The sequence below is a fragment of the Marmota flaviventris genome, chromosome 6, assembly GCF_047511675.1.
Source record: "Marmota flaviventris isolate mMarFla1 chromosome 6, mMarFla1.hap1, whole genome shotgun sequence".
Lineage (NCBI taxonomy): Eukaryota > Metazoa > Chordata > Mammalia > Rodentia > Sciuridae > Marmota > Marmota flaviventris.
The window spans coordinates 144,976,307-145,001,090 of NC_092503.1; the positions used below are offsets into that span (position 1 = coordinate 144,976,307).

Consider the following 24,784-nt stretch of genomic DNA (forward strand, 5'->3'; position numbering starts at 1 on the left):
CTTAGAAAGAAGAAAGGTTGATTTTGGCTCATGGTTCCAGAGGTTTCAGTACATGGACCTGTTGCCTTTGGGCCTGTGGCAGCAAAGGAACATGTGATGAAGGAGTCCTGTTTACCTCATGACAGCCACAAGGCAAAGGGGATACTAGCATCTATAGCCCCTTCAAGGGCAGGCCCACCATAGTGACCCAACTTCTTCCCACTCAGCCCCACCTATGAAAGGTTCTGCTACCTTGCAGTAATGTCACAGGCTGGGGACAAAGTCTTCAATACTTGGGCCTTCAGGGGAATTCAAGATCCAAACATACATGGTCATAATTTTTTAAATGATCGTCCTCATACTTACGCTTACCTGAGCAAGAATGCTCACCCTTTTTGCCATCCTGTAGAGTAGCCAGCATTATTGTTTTCTTTTTCTATTCTTGTCAGTCATTAGTTAGGGGATGTTGGTTTTAAGAAAGTAAAAGGAGGAGGATGGGGAGGAGAAGAATTGCACTATTATTTACCTGCTAGATCAGCATTATTTTTTGCTTGTATGGGGAGTTGCTCAATGGGTATAAAGTTCCAAAACATATGCAGAGCTTATTTTAAATAAAAGAAAAACTACTTCATATCACCTTGTAAATAGGGTTTCTACTAAAGCAAGAATAGTGGATATGTTGATTTTTACCAGAGTTCATGGTTTGCTGCTTTTTTCCATTGCAAGAATGTCCATGCCATTCGAAGACACACAACAGCACCTCAGCTAAGTGTCATTGCAGAACTGGGCCCCTCTGCACCTGCCTCATGGCGGTCCCTGAGGTGTCAGGCAGAAGTCAGAGAGGGTCCATATCGAGAAGATCAAAAGGCAGCAAACCCAAAACACTAGCGACTGGAACTTCAGGACAAAACATCTGTGTGGGTGACTCCTGGAGTCTCCTAGGGCCACCTGGCAGGCTGGGAACCTGAGACCTGTCCTGTCTGTCAATAGGCTGCTGCTTCCCTGGTCAGTTGACTTCATTCCTTTCACAGATAAGTCTCCAGGTTGTCCTGCTTAGGAGGAAGTCATAAATTATGTCACCTCAAGTATGTTTGCTTCTGTCAAAACGACTGTGGAGCTGATCTTTATCATGTTCCTAAGTCCAGCAACTTTGTTGATAGGTCTTATTCACTGACTTAGAAAATTTTACCGTAATATGATATATCACCAAGTTTTTGCCCAAAATGAAGTCCAGGGCTCTGAAATAAAATTTAAGACCTACCACAGGGACATAAAGACAAGTCACTAACGAAATTCTAATTTTCGTTTCCAGTCTCTATGATTTCTTACAATGCACGATATGATTCTCGAATTAGGTCACAAGGGAACATCTGCAGAAGGTTGTGTTAAAACAACAACTCAAGAAATTCATGCAGCTTTTTTTTTTCAATACAGAAGATAAATATGGCCTTGATACTTTAAAAACTATACAGAAACCTTTGGTAGGTATAGTTTTTAAATGGCTTCATACTGAGATTTTAGAGGTATTGATTAAGATGTGTATTTTTGTTCAGGGAGATTAATAGTCGTTTGTAGAAGAAAGTTTGCTCTGTTAAATTTACCCGTTGTGTAAATTTAAAAAATGCATCTTTGAGAGTTCAGTGTTTATCACCAAAACACTCTCTTAGTAAGATTAAAGGACATCTCTAAAGTTATTTCATTGCTGGAGGAATATTCATACAAAGGCTACTATTTTGTTCTGGGAGATCTAAAGAATTCACCTTTAAAAAAATTTGAGGTAAAGCTTGTCAGGAAACACCAGATCTTATGTGTATGGCTCATTGGGTTTTTAATGAAGGTATACACTTAAATTACAGCCACCCTGACCGTGACCTAGAGCCTCCCATACCCCAGGAAAGTCTCTTGTGTTGCTGACCAGCCTTCCTAGCCATCATCTAATCTCTATTATCATAGATTAGTTTCACCTGCTCTTGAAACTTAATGGAAATGAAATCATAGCGCTCTTTTTATGCCTGACTGCATTGGCACAACACAAGATTTTGAAACTCATCTGTGCTATTGTGTGACCAGTAGTTCATATCTGAAATTGCTAAATAGTATTCTCTTGTCTGAATTTACCATAATTTGTTAAGTCACCTTCCTATGGTTTCACATTTAGTGAATAGAAATAAGGCTACTATGATAATTCTTGCACAAATGTTTTTGTGGGAATTTTTATTATTTCTTTTGAGAAAATACCTAGGAGTGAAATTTTTAGATCATGATGGGATATAGGTTAATTTTTTTCCAAAATGCTTAATAGTTTTCCAAAGTCATCATACCATTGAATGGTTCTGCTAATGAAGTGTGAGATTTCAAGTGTCTCTACATTATTGCTAATATTTGTCATTGTCCAAATAAAAAAATTAGACGTTCTACTTTCTACAAAAATCTGCTTTAATTTATATTTTCCTGGTGCCTAATAAGATTGAGCACTTACATTTCATTTTATATACATATTAACCATTCCGGTGGAGGGTGAGAGGGTTCCCAGGGAGCGTGTGTGGAGTGTGCTGGTGGAGTTTCGGCAATAAAGAGTTGCTCTTTGAACATACAAGTGCTTTGTGGCGGCTTGGTTACTTGTGCCCAGCCAGAATGCGGCTATAAACATTGATTTGCCTGTATACTATAGTATTCTGATTTTCATTCTTTGCATAAATCCCAAGGAGTGGGATAGCTGGGTCACATGGTGGTTCCATTACTGGGTTTTGGGGGAATCTCCATTCTGCTTCCCATAGTGGTTTTACTGATTTGTAGTCCCACCACTGGCATGAGAGCACCTTTTTTTTCCACATCCTCACCAGCAATTGTTGAGAGCCACAGCAAACTTTCAGACTGCCAGCTGATGATTGGCTCACAGCGGCCCCAGCAACTTCTAGCTGATTGGCTCCTCTGCGGTGATGCTCATTGGGCTGTTTCCCTGCCCTTTCAGACCACGGAGCTGCTCATTGGGGGACTTTTTTGGCTCCGCCCACACGACCCAGCCAATCGCCTCAAGAGCAGGAGGAGACTGGGAGGTTGAGAGGCTTGTGGGAAGCCTGGTGGCAGTTGGGCTCTGAGGGTTTTTCCTGAGGAGCTGTTTTGTTTGGCGTGTGTGGTTTTAAAAATAAAGTTCGTTTCTTTTGACAAGTGGCTCCTGAATTGTGCCAGCCAGACTGTGGCAAGCAATTAATTATTGATTGTGTTCTTGATAACTGTGATTGTGACTGGAGTGAGGCAAAACCTTAGTGTAATTTTCATTTGCATTTCCCTGATTGCTAGAGATGTTGAGCATTTTTTCATATATTTGTTGGCCATTGAGTTTCTTCTTTTGAGAAATTTCCTTTTTAATTCTTTTGCCTATTTATCGATGGGGTCGTTTTTGGTTTTCTGCATTAAGTTTTTTGAATTCTATTTATATTCTGGTTATTAATCCTCTGTCAGAGGAGCAGCTGGCTAAGATTTTCTTTCATTCTCTAAGCTCTGCCTTCACACTCTATTTCGGGGGTGGGGTACTGGGGATTAAACCCAGGGGTTCTTACCCACTGAGCCACACCCTCTCTTTTTATTTTATTTTGAGTTACTGAAGCTGGCTTTTAACTCATGATCCTCCTGCCTCAACCCCCACCCCCACCCCGCTCCAGTCGCTGGGATTACAGGTGTGTGCCACCCTACCTGGCTGCATTCACGTTCTTAAACATTTCTTTTGTTATGCAGAAGCTTTTAATTTAATGCCATCCTGATTATGGATTCTTGGTTTTATTTCTTGAGCTTTAGGGGTCTCGTTGAGGAAGTCTGTACCTGCACCTATATAATAAAGTGCTAACCCTACGTTTTCTTTAGTAGTTGTAAAGTTTCTGGACTAATATCTAAGTCTTTGATCCATTTTGATTTGACTTTGTGCAGGTGAGAGATAGGGATCTAATATCATTCTTCTACATATGGATATCAGTTTTCCCAGCATCATTTGTTAAAAACACTATCTTTTCTCCAGCATATAGTTTTGGCATCTTTATCAAGTATCAGATGACTGTAAGTATGTGGGGTTGTCTCTGTGTCTTCTATTTGAGGATTGAACCCAGGGTCTCATGTGTGTAAGGTATGCGCTCTACCACTGAGCCAGAACCCTAGCCCCTCTTCAGCGTTTTTATAGTTTTCATTGTAGAGATCTTTCACCTCCTCAGTTAAATTAATTCCCAAGTATTTTATTTTATTGAGGTTATTGTGAAAGAGGTGGTTTTCCTGATTTCTTTCTCAGAAAAATCTCTAATGGAGTAGAGGAAAGCTATTGATCTACGAGTGTTGATCTTGTATCCTGCTATTTTGCTGAATTAATTTATCAGCTCTAGAATTTTTTTTTGGTGGAAGATTTTGGGTCTTCTAGGTATAGGATCACGCCACCAGCAAACACGGTTATTTTGACTCCTTCTTTTCCTGTGTGTGTCACTTTGATTTCCTTCTTTTGCCTGATAGCTCTGGCTAGAGTTTTGAGAACCACATTGAATAGAAGTGGCAAGAGTGGACATCCTGATTTTATAGTAAACATTTCCAGTTTTTCTCCATTCAGTATGACGTTGGCTTTGGGTTTGTCATAGATCACCTTTACAATGTTGAGATAAGTTCCTTTTATCCTTAATTTTTGCAGGATTTTTCACATGAATAGATGCTGGATTTTATCAAAGCCTTTTCTGTGTCTATTGAGATGATTGTGTGATTCTTGTCTTTAATTCTATTGAAATGTTTGTTTGCAGTTGCTGAATGGCAGGTTAGATCGGATAGGTACTCCATTTTCACAGTAACATTTATTTTCAATAGTGTGAAAGCAAAAGTGAAAGGTGAGAGAGAGAAAGTGAAGAAAATACATCCCCAGATCAGATGGATCATCTTCTGAAGCCATCTAGTTGGGGAGTCCTGGGGACACCTTCAGGGTCCCAAACTGGGAAGGCCCTGGCAGAGCATCCTCTCCATGGGTGAGACTCCAAAGTCTTACTTTCATGGGGGCTCCTTAAATATGAATTGGAACAAAGAAGACACCATTCTCACAGCCTACATGGCTGTACTTAATCCCTTCAAGGACACTGAATCCCCCAAGTACTGGCCAGATCTATGAAGGGAGGGAGCTTTTATCTCAAGTTAAGTGAATGTCTATGAGTTCTGGTCAGCTGGACCCATAGAGAAGTCTGCATTCTGTAGATGTTGTGTCAAGGATATGCAAAGTCACTGCAGGCACATGAACAGGGAAGATCTTAAATTTCCTTAATCCTTTATCTATTTAAGTGGTGAATTACATTTATTGATTTGTGTATGTTGAACGAAACTTGCAACCCTGGAAGGAAGCCCACTTGGCCAAGGTGTATTATCTTCTTGATGTTTTTGAATGTGGTTTCTAATATTTTTATTAAGAATGTTTGCACCTATGTCCATTGGAGGTATTTGTCTATAGTTTTCTTTCATTGTGTCTTTGTCTAGTTTTATTATTGAGTTATACTGGCTTCATAGACTATATTTGGGGATGTTTTCTCCCTTTTGATTCTGTTGAATAACTGGAGAATAATTTAAATCTTCAATCAAACTTGAATACTGGGAAAAACCCCACTCGAAAGTGATATATTATTCTTTTTGCATAATGCTGGATTTAATTTTAAAGTACTATTTTTCAATTATGTGCATGGGGATATTGATCTGAAATTTCTTTTCTTGTAATATTGCTGTCAAATTATCATATCAGGCTGTCTGGACTCCTGACAATGATTACTTCCTAATCATTCCTTCCTCTTTTACTTCCTGACAGAATTTGTGTAAGACCAGTATTATGTCTTCCCTAAATATTTGCTTAGCATTCAACAATGTAGTCAGTTAGGCCTAGAGATTTCATTGTTTGAAGGTTTTAAATAACAAAGTCAGCTTCTTTAATAATCAGGATTATTTGTAATGTTTATTTCATTTTTTGTCCATTTTGGTAAGTTTTCTGTTCAAGGAATTTTTAACTCAATTATTTAATTTTTTGACTTCCCATTGCTTATAAGATTTCCTTGTTGTCTTTTAAATAGCTATAGAATGTATCTTTGTTTTTCCTTCATTTATGAAAAAATATCTCTTCTAGATACAGAATTCTGATTTTTTTCTCATTATCCCTGAAGAGAAATCAGAAATTATTCTTATAATTTTTCCTCACTCTGTCTAAAGGTTTTGAGATTTCTCTTTTTGGTTTTGATTCTTCAGATGTTTGAAAAAGATGAGTTCAATTATATTTATCCTTCTTAAGGTGCATGGAGCTTTGTGTCAGTTGATGATTTTCAGATTTGGAAGAATTTTGCCCCTTATTTCTTCAAAAATTTTCTGCCCTATTCTTCTGTTTTTCCCCCCCAAAGGTTACTGAGGCTGTTTTTGTGAAGTTTTGAAGGTACTTTTCTCTGTGAATAAGATTGGATAATTTGGAAAAAACATCTTCAAGTTTACAGACTCTTGTGCCATCTCCAAACTGCTATTAAACCCACCCTGTGGTTGGGTTTTTGTTTATTTTCTTTAAATACTTTACTTTTCAGTTCTGCAATTTTTGTTTGTTTGTTTTTGCTCTCTTTAATTGCACATATTTCTGCAGTGTAGTATGATACTTGGATACATGTGAATGATGTGGGATAATCAAGTCAGGGTGATTAGCACTTCCATCTCCTCAAATGTGGATCATTTCATTGTATTGAAAACTGGTGAACTTCTCTCTTTTTGTTATTCTAAAATACATTATAAATTGTTAAAAAACATAGTCACCCTGCTGTGCCGGAGAGTGTGAACCCTGATTTCTCCTATGAAGCTGTATTTTGGTAGCTGTTATTCCACGCTCCTCCAGGCTCCACCTCCCCAGCCCTTCTTGGCCTGTAATGACCACTTCACTCTCTACTTCTATGAAATCACCTTTTTAAGCTTCTACTTGTCTTTCTGTGTCTGGCTTATTTCGCTTACCATGATGTCCTCTCGTTCTATCCATGTTGCTACAAATGACAGGACTTTGTTCTTTTTATGGCCAAATAACATTCCACTGAGTATGTGTAGCACATTTTCTTTATTCATTCCTCCTTGAGTGGCCCTTGATTAAGCATGCATATATTTTGGCTATAATAAATATGGGTAGGTAGCTATCTCTCTGATGCTAATTTCATTTTCTTTGAGTTTATACCCAGTAGTGGGACCACTGGATCATCCAGTACTTCTATTTTTCATTTTTGAGTACCCCCTGAACTGTTTTCCATAGCAGTTGTACTAGCTTACATCTTCATTCCCTGAAAGTGTCTCAGAGTCTCTTCTCAGCATCCTTGCCAGCTCTTCTTATTTTGTTCTTGTTGCTGTTATTTTGATGATAGCCATTCTAACTGGGTTGAGATGAAATCTCATTGTGGTTTTGATTGCATTACCCGGATAATTAGTGATACTGAGCATTTTTTCATATACATGTTGTTCATTTGTTTATTTTCTTTTGAGAAGTTTCTGTTCAGCAGATCATCTGCACATTTGCAGTCAGATTTTTTTTTAACTGTTGAGCTGTTTTAATTTCTTATATATTCTGGATATTAATCTCTTATTGGAGGAATGGATGGCAAACATTTTTTTCCTATTCTGCAGGTCGTGTCCTTGGTTGGTTCCTCTCCAGGGCAGAAGCTTCTTAGTCTGCCACAGTCCTACTTGTCTATTTCTGCTTTTATTATTGTGCTTTTGGGATTTCACCCCCACCCCCACCCCACCCCCCCAAAAAAGAAGAAACAAATTCATGGCCTATGATGATGTCTTGTGTAATTGGAATCTTTTGAAGAATTTCCATTTTAGATAACTTCCCGCTGAAATTCTCCGTGTATTTACTCACTATGACAATATTTTTTTTTAGTCTTTTTGAATATCTATAAAAGCTGTTTAAAATTTATTGTCTTCTACATCCAGCATCTGAGCCATCTCAGAGATTCTTCTATTGGTTGTTTTTCCTTCTATCCTTGTGATATTTTTACCATTTATTCACATGTCTAGACACTTTTCAGTCTCTTTACTATACATTATGCATAATATATTGAAGAGGAGTCTTTGGGTATTTATTCTCTCTCTTAATAGACTGTTGATTTTTACTTTAACTAGTCATTGGTCTTACAAAAGAAATCACCTTGAACTTGTCCATGCCTGGTATTATACTTTAAAACAATGAACTTTGGTTTTACCATTAGTTTTAGGGAAAATTCCTTAGACTTAGAACATAACCTTTACCTCCAGGCGTGACCCTTCTGGGGTTTCTGTGGTGAGCCTATGGTATTCCCAGAATCCTTTCAACTGAGTCATATGCAGACTCCAAATTGCAGTGGGCAGCAGGTGAGATTCCTGCTCTGTCTTTGCAGCTTTCCAACTGTTGGTTTACCTTGATATTCTTGGAGTCCTGTCTATTTAAGCATGCATGGTTCATGGATCAGCCAAAAAATATAAAGTGAGTTCATATACATACATACGTAGGGCCTCCTCTTTCCCAAGGTTCATCCCCTTGATTTCCCGCTACTTTGGTAGCCCCTCCCCCACCCACTCTACTCTCTGGTAAGTCAAAAACACTGTGCTGTATGTTCCAGTTCCAGCTGCTCCATTCCCCAGGAGCTGGGGAGTGGGCAGGAGAGATGCCATAAAGGTAGGAACCTCAGCTATTGCGGTTCCTGCTCTCAAGGGTCAAATTCCCTCCAATTTCTACCTAACATTTGTAATTTCTCTGGAATCTTCAAAGAGTTTACATGTATGTTCGACTAGAGTCTACAATAGGGAAAGAAGGGGCTAGTCCAATGCAAGCTACTCCACCATTTCCAGAACCAGAAATGCAAAATTTACCTGTAACTATGGTTACCCCCAAATATTTTTAAAATATTTTAAGCACTTATGGCTTAAATATTTATATTTGTATCTTTGTGACTTGATACGCAGATCAATATGGAGATCGCTGAAGGAGGAGAAGCTTGGTGATGTGGGGAAGGAGAGGATCAGCAGGAACTCGGTTTTGAACCTATGAAGTTCCAACTATTAGATTTCTAAGTATTGACTAGGGTTGGATATATGAGACTCGAGTTCTAGATGGAGGCACAGACTTAGAGATTGCAAAAAGGCAAAATGTGTGTTCTCATTCTCTATATAACTTCAGTTTGCAGTTGGTTTCATATAAATAATATTCTTGGGGTTCCCCTGTATACATTCTCCTTTGTGTTTTTCATGAATTGCTTCAGGCTCAAGTAATCAAATTTTCAGTGGTGAAATCTTAATAGAGTTTTCTTTCAATTCCCCCTGCAGCATAGAGTGTTTATGTTTTAAAACCACCAGCATATTTCTTATCAAAGATTGCCGAATATCCCTCAGTACACGATTATATCAAGACAGCGGCTGACCTAGCAGCTTCGCGCTGCTGCAAGACTGTTCACTTCACGTTTGAGCTTTTCAATTTCTAGGAAGACAAGCAATCTCAAAGAAGATGTCACGACCTGGCTTCCTCAGAACTCCCGACTGAAAATGCTTTGCAAACCTATCATTAATTAAGAACCTCTGAACTTCTTTGTATTTAAGATCTGCAATAAATAGTTGAGAAGTAGAACAAGAAAAACTTAGCTTGTATATGCCCCCCGTGCTTAGAAAATAATGTGTTTTGCTAAAAATATCTTTTAAAAAGTAGCTTTGGTGTTCCAAACAGAGGTTTGAGTGGGCCAGTGCTTGCTGGTGTTGTATTCATGGGTAATTGCTACATAATGATATTTTATGTTTGAGTAGCATCTGACAATCTACAAATGCCAAGTGTAGGTCGGTGCTTCCCGAATCTCTAAGTCTGTGCCTCCATCTACAACTTGAGACTCTATATTTAACCCTACTCAATACTTCACTTAGAAATCTAACAGTTGGAACTTCATAGGTTCAAAATTGAGTTCCTACTGATGCTCTTCTTCCCTACATCACCAAGCTTCTCCTACTTCAGCGATCTCCATCTCAGTTGATGGCAGTTCTATGAATATGTAGTGTCTTGCCCCAGAATGCTTTCTCCTTTTTCTTCATAGCTGCAAAGTTTCAAAGCCTTTACCTTTATGGTATGGCATGAATTCAGCCTATCTCATCACCCCTGCTGCCCACAACACTGGTCCTAGCTACCTGCATTATTGCCATAACCTTCTACCTCCTCCTTCTATACTCAGCCCGTTCTCAGTCAGGGGTCAGAGTGAATCTGTTAAAACACGTATCAGATCATACCCTGCATCTGCTCAAAGCCCTCCGAGGTTTCCCATGTCATTCCAAATGAAAGGTATGGGTCATTCTAATTTAGAATGACAGAGCCTACCTCATCTCTGACTGTTCCCCACTCCCTCACCCTGCTAGAGTACCCTGGTGTTTCCCAACATGCAAACACTCGCTGTTCCCTCTGCCTGGAGTCCTCTTTACCCCATATGTCTACACGGCCATCTCTCACATCTTTATCCAAATGTCACGTTCTTAGTGAGTCTTTCCTCTGATTCTCTATGTGAGTTTGTACATTTCCTCCTCGCACACTCTTCCAATTTCTTTTCTTAGTCCATTTGTATTGCTATAACAGAATGCCATAGACTGGATAACTTATAAAGAAAAAAAAATATTTCTCATTGTTCTGGATGCTAGGATATCCAGTATCAAGTCACTGGCATCTGGCAAGGATCTTTTTGTTGCCTCATCCCATGGAAGAAGGCTAGAGAAAGAGGGAGGGTAAAAGAGAGCAAGCACAGGCTGAATTCACTTTTATGACAAACTCACTCCTTGATAAGGACATTAATCCATTTACAAGGGCAGACCCTCAAGGTCTGACCACCTTTTAAAAGTCCCATCTCTCACTACTGTTGTATTGAGGATAAATTTGCAACACATCATCTTTAGGCAGCACAAACCATAACACCTTTCCTGTTTTATTTTCTTCCTTAGCACTTACCACTAAATGCCATACTATTTATTTTCTTATTGATACTGTGTGACATATTGCCGATGTCTATACCTAGATATAAACTCAAGTCAAGGATTTGAGCTGGTGATCTGCTACTGTATCTCCAGTGGCTTGACAGTGTCTAGCATGGAGTAGAAGCTCTAAACATATTTGTTGTATGAATAACACAAAGAAGTTTTATACATACTGCCATATTTCATCCTTACCACAATTCCATGAGATGAGTTTGCCTTATCTTCATTCTACTGGTGAGGAAACTACAGTTAGGATGATTATAGGACAATCCAAGGCACCTCGTCAACTTCAAAGATGAAAATCTAATGCAAAATTTATAATTCTGGGCTCAGAGACATTTCCATGGCACCATACTGCTCCACTCAAAAGTCAAGACGAGTGTGGCCCATGAGTCATCTCAGTCCAAAGAATAAATGCATATGTTGTATTTCTATGCCAATGGAAGAAGGAGTTGGGGCATCTATAAAATAATATTATTATGTACTTCAAATTGAGGTGAGATTTCCATAACATAGAGTTGACCATTTTAAATTCAACAATTTCGTGGCATTTTATACATTCACAATATCATACAATCATCGCCTCTGGCAACGGTAATCGTAGTGGTAGACTTTTTCTCCTTCCTTTCCTTCTTCCTTTTCATTCTTCCTTCCTTTCTTCCTTCTGCAAATGATGCTATGATAAGTACAGAGAACCGAGCTAAAGAAAACTTAAATAATTCAGAATTTCTCTTATGCGTCAGTTTTGTCCTTTGTAAACTAACATGGATTCTTTTCTACCATGACCACGGGTCTATTTTGGGTGTGCTGTAACCAGTGCAAAATGCCAGACTGCCACTTCTAAGGCCTGAACATTATCACTTTTACTTAAAAGATCATTTTCATTTCTAAGAGTTCGTCACACTCTCAACTACACATGGACACATGTATTTATGGTGACCTGTCACTTACTGAGTTCCTGATTTACACTGAGCAACGTGGTGCCTTATGGGATTAAAAAATACATACCAGTCTTAAGAAGTTTATAATCTAAGGTGGGAAGAGACAGAGAGGGAGAGGGCGGGTTAGGGAGGGAGAGAAAGAGAGAGAGAGAGAAATTGAGAGAGATCTTTCAGTTGGATATAAACAAGTTAGGGTGGATTTCTGGAAACCATAATATGGAAGGAATTGAAGGCTATTGTCCTAGATAAGAAAAATTAATAAGAGAAAAGAGCACTGTATTCAAATGCTTCGGGACATGGGATGAGAAACAGAATTATTCTGCATGGTTCAGAAGATAAATCTAGGACAAACAGTTGGCTTTTCACATGGAGGTGATTTCAACTTAGTGTAAGTTAAAACATTTTCATCAGTTTGTCATCAGTTGAGCTGTTTAGCAGTAGAACGAGTTACTTGTCTCCTTGGACCTGTTAATGATTTCTACAGGTGTTTGTTGAATACCTACTATGTGCCAGGCACTGTTTTTGACCCGAGTAAGTGATCAATGAACAGTCATGAATTTGCTGTAATGGAGATTATTTTCTAGTGGGACAGAGAAACAATATGTAAAAATTTTAATTTCCACAAAGAAAATAAATTGCCCCAAAGCAAATAAAACAGGGCACTGTGGAAGAGAGTGTGGGAGGGGAAAGGGAGGTGAGCAACAAGAGATGGGTGGCCAGGGAATGTCCCTGAGAAGACATCCTCTCACCTGAGACCTAAAGATTTGGCCATACGAATCAGCCATGCAGATGTCTTAGGAAAAGACACTCCGGGCAGGAGGTACAGCCAGGGCAGGTGTTGGAGGGCCCTCAGTCTATGACCCTGTGGTGGCCCAAATTGATGTCTCCTTGGCTAGGCTGTGGGGCCCAGTTGTTTGGTCAAACACTAATCTAGATGTTGCTGTGAAGATGTTTGGAAGACACGATTAACATTTCCAGTCAGTTGGCTTTATGTGCCCTTGATAAGATGGATGGGCCGTATCCAATCAGGTGAAAGTGTTGAAGGAAACTCATTTTTCCCAGAGAAGAAGGAAATCCGCCTCAAAACTGCAGTATCATCAAATCTTGCCTGAGAGTCTAGACTGACAGCCTGCCATACTGATTTCAGACTGGACCATCCAGTCATGTGAGCCAGTCACGTAAGGCTATTTATATATGTGTTAGAGTCTGTAAACAAGTCTGGATGGCGCCTGGCAAAATGCCAGAGGGAGTGGTTTGAGAAGTAACAAAAGCGAGCCATTAAGTGTGGAGATTCCTTATTGGTTGACTGCTGTATCGAGTTTATGTTAAAAGATAAGCTGTGTGGAATGTATAAATACATTTGTTGTCCTACAATAAAGGCTCTCACTCCTGCTGTATCAATCTACACAAGTTGTTCGTCACCCCCCACCCCCACCCCCCAGGTTATTTTGCCGCAGCCGGACTGCAGCAGATGGTGGCCCGTACGGGGAGCCCCGGGACACTCGGGGGTAAGTTGACGAAAAAAAGCTGCCCGTCCGAAGATAGGACGGGAGCAAATCTGCTCGTCCCTAGGCAGATAGGGTGAGAGGAAAAATGGCCATTTTGAGAAAATGGAGAAGATTGATACAGTATGTTTGTGTCTTGTTTTGTCTTGAAATGTTGTATTGTCTTTGTGATGAAAATATGGAAGGGGTGAGAAGTAAATTACTAAGGGAAGGAGGCACCCCAGTGGAACCAAGAGCAATTAGGGCATGTGTTGATAAGAGCCCAGGAACTCTAGTCAGAAAGAAGAAAGTTCAGAGGAGGAAGGATTATCAGGAAAAAAGTTGCAGCAAAAGGCTATTACTGAATACTTTTCATTACCGGAGGGTGCATCAATCGGTGGCTGCCACGTGCTCAAGCCGGTCATGGCGCAGCAAGGGCTTTCCAAGCGGCGGCAACTGGCTCTTCCCCACCCCGTCCTACAATAAAGGCTCCCACTCCTGCTGTATCAATCTACACAAGTTGTTCGTCACCCCCCGGTTATTTTACTGCAGCCGTACTCCGGCATATATGTATGTGGGTGCACACACACACACACACACAAACATAATATACCAGTATGAGTGTAAATATACGTGTGTGTGGTGTGTGTACAGATGTTCCAGGGGTTATATCCTAATTAATTCCATCTTAAATTGAAAAATGCATTGACTACCCCTAACTGCCCAACATCCTAACTACCAATATTCAGTACCTGCCAGACACCCTAGCTGAGCAGCAGGGCACACCGTAGAGGGACACTTGTTTCCCTTCAAGGTCACAGGGCTGGCTAGGAGCTGCGGTCACTGCTGATGCTCAGCATCATGAAAGAGGATCAGACCACATGATGCTACCCTGGGAAAAGATCAAGTTCAAAATTCAACTATAGATTCTAGTGAATGCCATCACTTTCACGCCATTATAAAGTGAGAATATCATAAACTGGGAACCATATGTGGGTGCGTGCTCGTGTGCTATTGACTAATACGGGCCTTACCTGCCTTGAAGTGTCCATGATTCCACAGCCAATTACTTGGGTATAGAGTGCAGACTCTTCATAGGTTATGAAGCCGGAAATATGTAGGCAAAATTTCCAGGGTGACGTTTTCAGGTGTCCCTCCTTCACACACATCTCTGCTGACTACTGGATCCTACAGGGTAGTGGGGTGGCTCACCACTGCCAATATCCAGGAAAAAAATGCAGAATCCATCCTTTACCGCACTTCTAAGTAAAACACTTCTAAGTAATCTTTTAGAATGAATTTCTTACTTAATTAAGAATTTCTCTTGGAGAATTAAAGAGTCAGAAGTAACTGTGGGAGTTAAAATTTTATTTGTCCATTTGTTGCTGGATTATTTTTGAAAACATATACGTGTGTATGTGGGTGTGTGTGTGTACCAGGGATTGAAATCAGAAGCATTCAACCACTGAGCCACATCCCCAGCCCTATTTTGTATTTAATTTAGAGACAGGGCCTCACTGAGTTGTTTAGCTCCTCACTGTTGCTGAGGCTGGCTCTGAGCTCACGTCCTGTCTCAGCCTTTGGAGCCGCTGGGATTGCAGGTGTGTGCCACCACCCCCAGCTGAGAACATTTATATTTTGAGAACAACATTTCATTTGTATTTCTCCTCCAAGGAAATACTTTAGCCATGTTGGAGAGCCACATGTTACCAGTGAGCAACCATTTTTTATACACAATCTATTACACCTGGGAAGTCAGCTGGAAATCTTTTTCCTGGCATTTGCACAACTGATACAGGTCACCGATAGCATTTATTATCCTGTCACCACTTGTTACTCCCTTCAAGTTCCACAAATGCCTGGTATAACATTTCACAGCAGCTTGTCCTCATCAGAGAACCGAATCTCAGGGTCTCAGCTGACAACCATGGATATTCTCCTTAAGTAACAGTGTAGAAGAATGTTGTTAGCCACTAATAACCAGTATCAGACTAGGAGGCAGTAAGTTGACATATTGGTTTGTAAACATGACATCTTACATATATTAGCTTTGTATATTATCAGTCTTTTTTCTTCTCCATATAAAGTACATTTGATTTTTAAATGTGTAACCTTGTCTAATCTTTCATTATACTAATTAAATTTTGTCTAAGTCAAGACTGAAGAGTTAGTGAGCTGGGTTTCTACGGATTGGCAGGTCCTAGGTCTGATCTTTGGTCCCAAATGAGTCATAAAACAATACTAAACAGAAGTCATGTGATGCAGATCAAGATCTGAAATGCTAGGTATTTAAAATGTGGTAGTCTCATCTTGAATCCTCCTTCTAAGGACCCATAGTGAGACTACTTTTGAAAGGCTCAGCTGGATTCAAGAATTCTAAAGCCCATAGAAAAGCCTTTATGGCAAAAAAAAAAAAAAAAAAAAAAAAAGAATTTTTGCTTCATCTGATACATTGTTTCCCAGTCTTTTCCTCTGTATCTTAAGTAGTCACTTTTTTTTTTTTTTTTGTATTAGGGATTGAATACAGAGCACTTAACCACTGGGCCACATCCCAGGCCCTTTTTTAAAAATATTTTTTTAGAGAGTCTCGCTAACTTGCTTAGGGTCTTGCTAAGGTGCTGAGCCTGGCCTTGAACTTTCGACCCTCCTGCCTCCCCTCTGGTGTTATTAGGATGACAGGCGTCAGCCACCATCCCCAGCTTAAAGAGTCACTTCTAAGTAAATGCCTGGATTTTTTTCCATTTTCTAGCTCATCTTTACTCTTAGTTATTTCAGTTTGTAAAGCAGATGTTCCCTGTGTCCCTGTATAAGTCCTTCCAACTAACTTAAAATCCTTGCCCCTGAATAAGGAGGGACTTCAAGTACCTTGAGGGGAAGGAACTGCAGACTTGTGTTATTCCCCAACAGGAACTGCCTGCCCCATCTCCACTGTGAGAAAATGTCAGCTGGGTTCACATCCCAGCTTCCACCGCGAAGTTCCAACAAAGTCCCTTTCCATGCCCGACACTGTCACCTCTGTCTGATTCTAAAGCCCACACTGCTCAACTCCACACTATCCTGCTTAATTCCATTTTAGCACAAAGTTACTGCAAATATTCCTAAACCCTATCATATCCCACTAAAATTGTCTTCTCTGCTTCAGCTAAGTACTCCTGGTCCCTTTAATCTGTCTCTATGGGTGCCACGACTAAGTCTATGAGTTTAAGAAAGCTATGGTGGTCCAGTTGGGTCAAACCCCAGTCTAGATGTTGCAGTGAAGGTATTTTAGCGATGTGATTAATGGTTAAATCAGTAGACTGGGTAAAACTGATGATTCTGTGTGAACTTCATCCAATCAGTTGAAAGCCTGAGAGTAAACACTGGGGTTTCTCGGAGAAGAAGGAATTTCCCTCAGATGCAACACAGGAACTTGCCTGTGATTTCAGCCTACTGCCTTCCACATTTGGATTCCAAGACTCTCAACCACTCTTCTGAAATTTCCAGGCCGCTGACCTGCCCTACAGATCTATGACTTCCAACCCTAACAGTTGTAGGAGTGAGTTCCTCAAAATAAATAAATGTCTCCATGTCTACCTCTCTGTATCTATATATTGTCCATACATTTCTTACTGGACATACATTTCTTCTCTGGTCAACCCTGATTAATATGCCAGGCAATTAAGTCTTTTTTCTTTTTTAAAATTTTCTCATCCTGCTTAACTTTTTTTCCGAGCATGTTCCAGGTTACTATATTCAAGGTATGATGCAGGGAAGAATAAAATTATTGTAATTTTTTTCAGTGCTAGGGATGGAACTTGGGTTCCATTAGTGTTAGGCAAGTGTTCTACCACTGAGCTGCACCCCAGCCCCTTATTACTACCCTATCCCAGCCTCAATATAACTTAGTCCTTAAGGAAAAGGTCTTGGATACAGAGAGAGCAGAATTAAAGCCCTGACCTACAATGTTGTGACTTAAGTTTTATGCTTCTCTATTAATTCATACATGAGCCCTTAGCAGCTAACTAATGAATGAATATATTCTGTTGAATGTCATGTGTTGTTTTTTTTTTTCAAATCAAATCTTGGATTTATTTTTTTAAAACACAAAACCAAAGAACACAAAATTGTACCTTTATTTTATTCTAAAATCTCCCTTTATACTTCTATGAAGACAGTTGTATTCTTGCAATGAAAACCTAACACTCACATTGAAAATGCATGGGCTTCTTTTTTGGAAATCCTTGGCACACTCAGGCCTGAAGACAGAACCCTGGAGTTGATGATTTAGGCACATCTGCTCAGGTATCTCAATTCTGGGTGCATTTGCATTTAAAGGGTTTTAATTGCTACATCTTGACAACAGTCAGAAAGAACATTTAAAAGCATAGTGCTCAGGGTGATAAAGAAAATGAATACAGGTGGTCTATGAAAACCTGGATCAGTACTGCAGCCTAATAAATAGACCCTCTCCAGGCAGAGGCCTGAAAAAGTAGGGGTTTTTAAAACCACACCCTGAAGAAGCATTTGAAAGGACAATGTTTGTTTTTTATAGGTGGAGCCCTCTGTAAGTGGGTGGGTGGCATTTTTACTCAGTAATGCCTTTCTGAACCATCTGTCCCAGGGAGCCACAGGTGGTTGAGGATGGAAGGTCCCATTTCTTCTCCCTGTTTCTCTCTCATGTCATGGTCCTGGAATGACTCCTATGTGAAAAGATCTATCAGACAAACCATAAAACACAATGCTCTGTGGGTAGCTCAGCTGTCTGAGAGAGGATCAGAAGACTCAAGTCTAATGGGTTGATTAATGGAAAACACATTACTGCCTGCTGGAGCAGCCAAAGAGCACTTGTTTGCTTTAAACCAAGAGAGATGGAGTAAACAGGGCAAAGAGCTGGTTCATTCCACGGGTTCATAAGTAGACATGGCAAAGGCTGATTTGGGGCTTTTTAAAATTTAAAAGATGATAAAATATTTTTTCCTACTAAGTAGAGTGCTCAGTTAATAAATATTATTTTCTTTTCTTCACTTGTATTTTTGTTATTGAGCAAGTTTGTCAAAATAAATTGTCTACTGAAGAAAAAAATATATCATTTTCTTCGAAATGTGAAGCAACCAGCCTATTCTATATAGACACATCTTTAGCCTCTAAATTTATCAAATGTCCCTTACAAAATGAACAAGGATGGAATTAAATCATAATATTCCCCTAAGTAGATAAAATATAGGATACACAGTTTAATTTTCAGATGAATGATGAATAATTTTTGTTATGTTCATGCAATATTTGCAATATACCTATACTCAAAAGCTATTCACTCTTTATCCAACATTCAAAAAAAAAAAAAAACCATTTTTCTTGGTTAACTCTGGCAACCCTATCACCAAGGCAAATTTCACTGGAAAGAAATCTGAAACTCTCAATTCAGTTTTTAATCCGCACATAGACATTTATTCACACCCGGAAATCAACTTGAAGTCATCCCTGGCTTCCCCTTGGCTCTAAGCCCATTCCAATCTACCTCACAGAGGAAAAGTCTTTTGTCCTGGTTACCAGGGGGTTCCATGTTGCCAGATCCAATGGGCACGTTTCTGCCCTCAACTTTTTCAGCAGCATTCAGTAATGTTGACCTCCTTCCCTCTTTAAAAAGTTTGACTCTGGCTTCGGGGACCTCCTTCTCTATCCTGACTTTCTACATATCCTGCCACTAGTTTTCATCTTCTTGATCCTGTTCCTCTACCTCCAAATTGGGAATTCCTCATGACTTCCTCCCCTTTTCCCTTCTATACTAATACTGCCCAGTAGAAATTTCTGATGTATATGGGCACTACCCAATGTAGTAGCCACTAGCTACAGATAGCTACTGAGTTCTTGCAATGGGGCTAGCATGACCGAGGAAATGCATCTTACATTAACATTTTAGTTAATTTCTATTGCCACATATGGCCAGAGACTGCCACATTAAATAGTGCAACTCTTGACTTTCTTACTGGGTGAGCTACTCTTGGCTTCAAAAACCAGGGTTATGCTTATGATTTCTTGATTGTTAGCTACAGCTCAGACCTCTCCAGGGTTATATCCATATTATAACTTGGAAAACTCACAAGCACCAAGTGGTCTTAACTTAATGGCTTTTACTTAGCTGCCACTGCTTCTCAGAACAGCACCACCAGCCACTGAGTTTGTTGAAGCCAGAAACTGAGTCTTTCTTGATTTTCCACAGCTAAATCATAAATAAATTCCACTGACTCTATTTCCAAGTTCCATTTGGAATCTGTCCATTCCATCCATCTCCCTTTCTTGCCTGGATTACTTGCAGTAGTCTACCTGCTTCCTGACCCAGCCTTAATCTATGATCTACACACAGCATTGGAGTGACTCCTCTCAAAATTGAAGTTGGATCATGTCCATTTTCTGATTGAAATTCTTCAGTCGTTTGCCATTGCTCTTGAAATAAATCTGAATGCCTTATCTTGGACTTTTAGGTTCTGGGACCTGCTACCCACTCCACCCCATTTCTACTGTGTTTCCCTTATATCTGGCTTCTGGGGCCACACGTGCTCTGCTATCTCAGAGCCTGTGCACTTACTGGTTCCCTGGTTGCAATCTCTCTTACCAGCTCTTCACATGGATGGCCTTTTCTCATCCTTAGGTTTACTGCTGGGGATTGAATCCAGGACCTTGCATAGGCCAGTGCTCTACCACTGAGCAGTATCCTCAGCCCCATCCTTTAGTTCTTAAGTCTCAATTTGGTAAATAGCTCTTTCCTAGCCACTTGATGAACAGAGTCACTTATCTTCTTTATTCTCTATCTTAGTATGTCTAATCCTTTGTGCATTTTGAACTGTGATTGTAGAGTTTGTAATCACAGATCATACAAGTTCATTGTCTGTAGCCTGCCAGTCTGTAAGCTCCAAGAGCAGAGACTTCTACTTGTCTTGTCTCTATGTGTCTAATACTAACACATCATTGATTCATGTAGGAGCTCAATAAATATTTGTTGGATGAATGACTGAATGAAGTAGCTGATGACTAGATTCATAGGCAGGGTAATAGCAATCATCCCTTGGTATCTACAGGGGATTGGTTCAACGGACCCCTGCCTCCCGCCCCATAGATAACAAAATCCATGGATGTTCAAGTCCCCTAAATAAAATGGTACAGTGTTTGCATATCCTCCCATATACATTAAATTATATCTAGATTTTTATAATATCTGATACAATGTAAATGCTATGCAAATACTTGCTATACTGTTTTGTTTAGGTAATGACAAAAAAAGTTTGTGTAACTTCAGTACAAGCATAATTTTTTTTCCTGACTATTTTTGATTAAGTTGGTTGAATGCATACATGGAGAACTCATAAATATGGAGGGCCAACTGTATGCCCTAATTTTATTGATTTAAAGCTCAATTTTAAATTTGTACTTTAAATAATAACAAATAGAGGACCTGGCTTTGCCAGCTTCTTCCCTTTAAGTGAAGAGCACGGTGGCATCCAGGAGGAAAGTAAGCATCCTAGCGATGAATCACACAGAGAACACTGTTTTTCTTCCAAAGACCATCTTGCTTTAAGCTTCCAGCAATGACTTACTCTAAAGAGGTTCCCAGTCCTGTTCTGGCAAACTGGAGCCAGAGCCTGGGCTGTGCTCTGGAATGATCTGGGGGCTTTAAGCCATACTGATGGCCGAGTTTCACTCCGTGAGACTCTGACTTCCCTGGCCTCAGGTGCATTCTGGATGGTGGGATTTTTAAAATTCCCATGTGGTTCTAATGTGTAGCCAGGGCTCAACCTTCCAGTTCCTTCCTCGGTTGACCACTTTGTAAGACCTTCACTGTGCTGTATAGTTTTCTTTTTAGAGAGGGAGGGAGACCATGGAGGAAGGTTATAATTATCAATAAGGTTATAATTATTCAATAATTATCAATTATTGAAGGTTATCAATAATTGGAAAATAATTTTTCCGATTATTTTGTCAGTCATGAATTCTATTTGCAGTGGTTTTCTTAGTGCATTGTCTCACTGATTATTAGTCAATATTAGTCAATCCTTTAATTATGAGATAAGTAATTAGTATTTTTCTTTTTTTGTATTTGGTACTGGGGATTGATCCCAGGTGCACTTTACCACTGAGCTACATCCCCAGTTCCTTTTATTTTTTATTTTGAGGCAGGGTCTGGATGAGTTGCTGAGTCTGTCCCTGAACTTGAACATCCTGCCTCAGCCTCCTGAGGCAGGATTTATCAGGCATGTGCTACCGTGCCTGGCTAAGTCATCAGTGTCTCTCTCAAATGATTCATGGAAACTCATCAGAAGTTTATTCCATTGCTTTTGAGGTTTTTTCTGAGAAGCATATCAAGTCTTCTGCAAAATATATCAAGACCACACACTGTTCCATGAAGAGGGAAGAAAGGCTGGTAAGTGACTGACTTGTGTTTCTCGTCGGAGTCCCTCTGCACCAGGGAAGCCTAACTGGGGAATCTGCCTTGATCAGAGGCATCAGCTCTCAGCCCAGCCCCACCTCCCTTGGCCCTGACCTCCTCTGCTCTCAGCAGCTGATGTACTCACAGGTCTAACTGCAGGCTTGGTTCATCCCAGCTCTTGAACTGATAGAACAATGAACATCAGCAGCCTGGTGTCCTTCACTTATGCTCCCCATATTTGAAAGCTAATTAGTAAATCAACAAATAGCTATTGTTAATAATCAGTATTCCTAGTTAATATTTAGTATCATTAATAATATGATGTGCCTTTGTATGTTTCCTACTTCCACTCACTTTCTACAGACCTCCTTTACTCCCCCATAGATGAGTGTTTTGGAGCTAAAAATGTGTGCCAGAGGCTCAGCTTTCCTCAGTTGGCCCACTTTGCAGACACTGTTCTGTGCTACTTAGCCACCCTGCCCTGCATCCTGCTGCTTTGAGGATGGAACTGGGGTGTGTGGCCAACACCGGGAAGATGCTCTCTCTCTGCCCACCTCTCCTGGCATCAACCCCCATAGCCAGGCTGATACATATTGCCCAGTGGAACACTCAATTCTATGGCTAAGGTTCCAGAAGCCGCGTCATACCCAACCTTGTTCTCTCTTAGGCTCTTGCTTTATACAATCTCATTGTCATTGCCATTGACCCTTTCCAGCTGAACAGCTTCCCTCCAGCCCCGATCCCTTGCTATAGGACAGGGTGTCTCATTCTTCATTAGTTCTCTAACCATTTTCACGACTTTGGTCATCTCCTTGCAATACCTGTACTATTGTCATATATATATATATATAGTTTTTTTTTCAAGACTTTGGTATCTTCTTGCAATACTTGTACTATTGTCTAATATAATATTTTATATATATATGTATACATATATATACATATATATGTATATATATATATATTTCTTAAATTGCCTTGCTTTCAAACAAGCAGAACCCAAACTATTTTGCTTTGGGCACAAATATCCTGAAATCAGATTTGATGTATCATTTATGTTTCCCTATTTCTCATTAAAATAAACCCATAACTATTAAATAAAACACTGGTGGGCAGCCTAGACTCACACGGTAGCCCGAGAACCCTTGTGCCACACTTTGGGAAATGCTCGCCTCAGGGCCTCCACCTCAGGTCTGCTCTTTTCCATTTCAGGACTTTCCTATCCACCTGCCCACACACATCTAGGACTCATAAAACTTGCTATTCATACATGTGCAACTCATATGTGTAAGAGGAATTTCACTGATAAATTATTATCAAAGCTCGTATAATGGTGTGGGGTCAGAACCTGACTCTGGAGATTACCTGGACTCAAATCCCAGGGCTCCCATGTATTGTGTACGTCATTGTCCCTCTCTTAGTGTTGTGGTTTGGCTATCAGGTGCCTCCCCCAAAGCTCCTGTGTTAATGCAGGAAACTCAGAGGTGAGATGATTGGATCATGAGAGCTGTAACCTAATCAGCCCATCCTAGTCCGAATGGACTGACTGGGTGGTAACATAGGCAGGTGGGGCATGGCTGGAGGAGGTGGGTCACTAGGGGTGTGCCCTAGAAGGGTGCATCTTCCTGGTGGCCCCTTCCCCACTTCTCTCTCACTGCTTTTTGGTGTCCAAGAACAGAGCTGCACTCCTCCACCACACCCTTCCACCACGATGTTCTGCCTCAGAACAATTGAGCTCAAAACAATTGATTTGGCCAACCAAGAACTAAATCTCTGGACCTGAAAGCTGAAATAAACTCTTGTTCCTCTAAGTTGTTCTCGTCAGGTATTTTGGTCACAGCAATAAAAAGGTGTGATTAGTGTGAGCTACTCAGGGAGCAATAGCTATGGGATTAAATAAACTAACATATATTTAGGGCTTAGGAAAGTGTTTGCACATGGTAAGTGCTGTCTAAAGTTAAATATTAGTATAAGCTGTGAGTTTGGGCAGTGGAAGTTTCAATTAAAAAATAGTCTATGGGTTCACTAGGCACCCTTTCTTTTGAGAAAAAGTTGGCTAAGGAATCATAGGCGTGAACTCATATGTGTTCAATTTCATGGTAAATGCTTCATGTATTTACTGGTTCAAGATATTAGAGTTCTCTAAGTCAGGTGGCCTATTCAGAACCCAAAGTGATTTAAAATGGCATTTGACTGCAATTGGTTATTCAAAATGGGTATTCTATGCAAATCTGAGAATGATACTTTCACCCCCACCCCATTCTCAATTTTTTTTTCTTATGAAGTTTGTTAACTTTGCTTGAAAAAAGTGTTTTCACTAAGTATTGGGAGAAGTATAAAACTGTGGTTGTGTACCATCCAAATGTTCTTTTTTTGCAGTGCTGAGGATTGAACCCAGGGTCTTAAGCATGCTAAGCATGTGTGCTACCACAAAGCTGCACCCCAGCTCCCATTCCAAATGTCTTTAAGAGGCTTTATATTATGACAATAGTTGATAGTTCTAAAATAAACTACAAAACTTTCAAATTATTTCATAAGTTTTAATATTTCATAGTAAGCTCTCCGGGTCATAATATAAACACTATTTCTTCCTATTTCCATTCTGAAGTAATTAAAAACATCAGTTACATTACTTTAAATGTCTTAATTACATTTACTTGAGCACAATCGATTACATTTATGAAGGAAAACAAAGGAATTATAAAGCTATATTTGAATGAAACTCTTCATTCTGATTTTAAACCTAATCAGAAAAACATATTTAGTATAATAATAATAATCCTCTACATACATATCATCCTCGTTGGGGTACCTGTGTTACAGAAATCATCACATTAAGCAAAAGTATTCATCTAATTAATAAAAACTAAAATTCTTTTTTAAAACATTTGTACTTTACCACTACCTGAGATTTTTTTTTAAGTTGTAAATATATACTTTGGAGATAAAATGATCAAATTACTTCCTGGGGCTATTCTAACAAGTTCTGA

The 24,784-nt window shown here is 39.7% G+C and overlaps 1 protein-coding gene across 1 annotated transcript in view; it reads left to right on the plus strand.

Annotated features, from left to right (window-relative positions):
* The first annotated feature begins 21,728 nt into the window (after positions 1-21,728).
* The window catches only part of Sycp2l (synaptonemal complex protein 2 like), a 106,511-nt gene continuing 103,455 nt past the window's right edge, over positions 21,729-24,784 (plus strand). Inside the window, exon 1 of the mRNA XM_071613860.1 lies at positions 21,729-21,788. Coding sequence (XP_071469961.1) covers positions 21,768-21,788 — 21 coding nt within the window. The 5' untranslated portion in view covers positions 21,729-21,767. The remainder of the gene's footprint in view (positions 21,789-24,784) is intronic.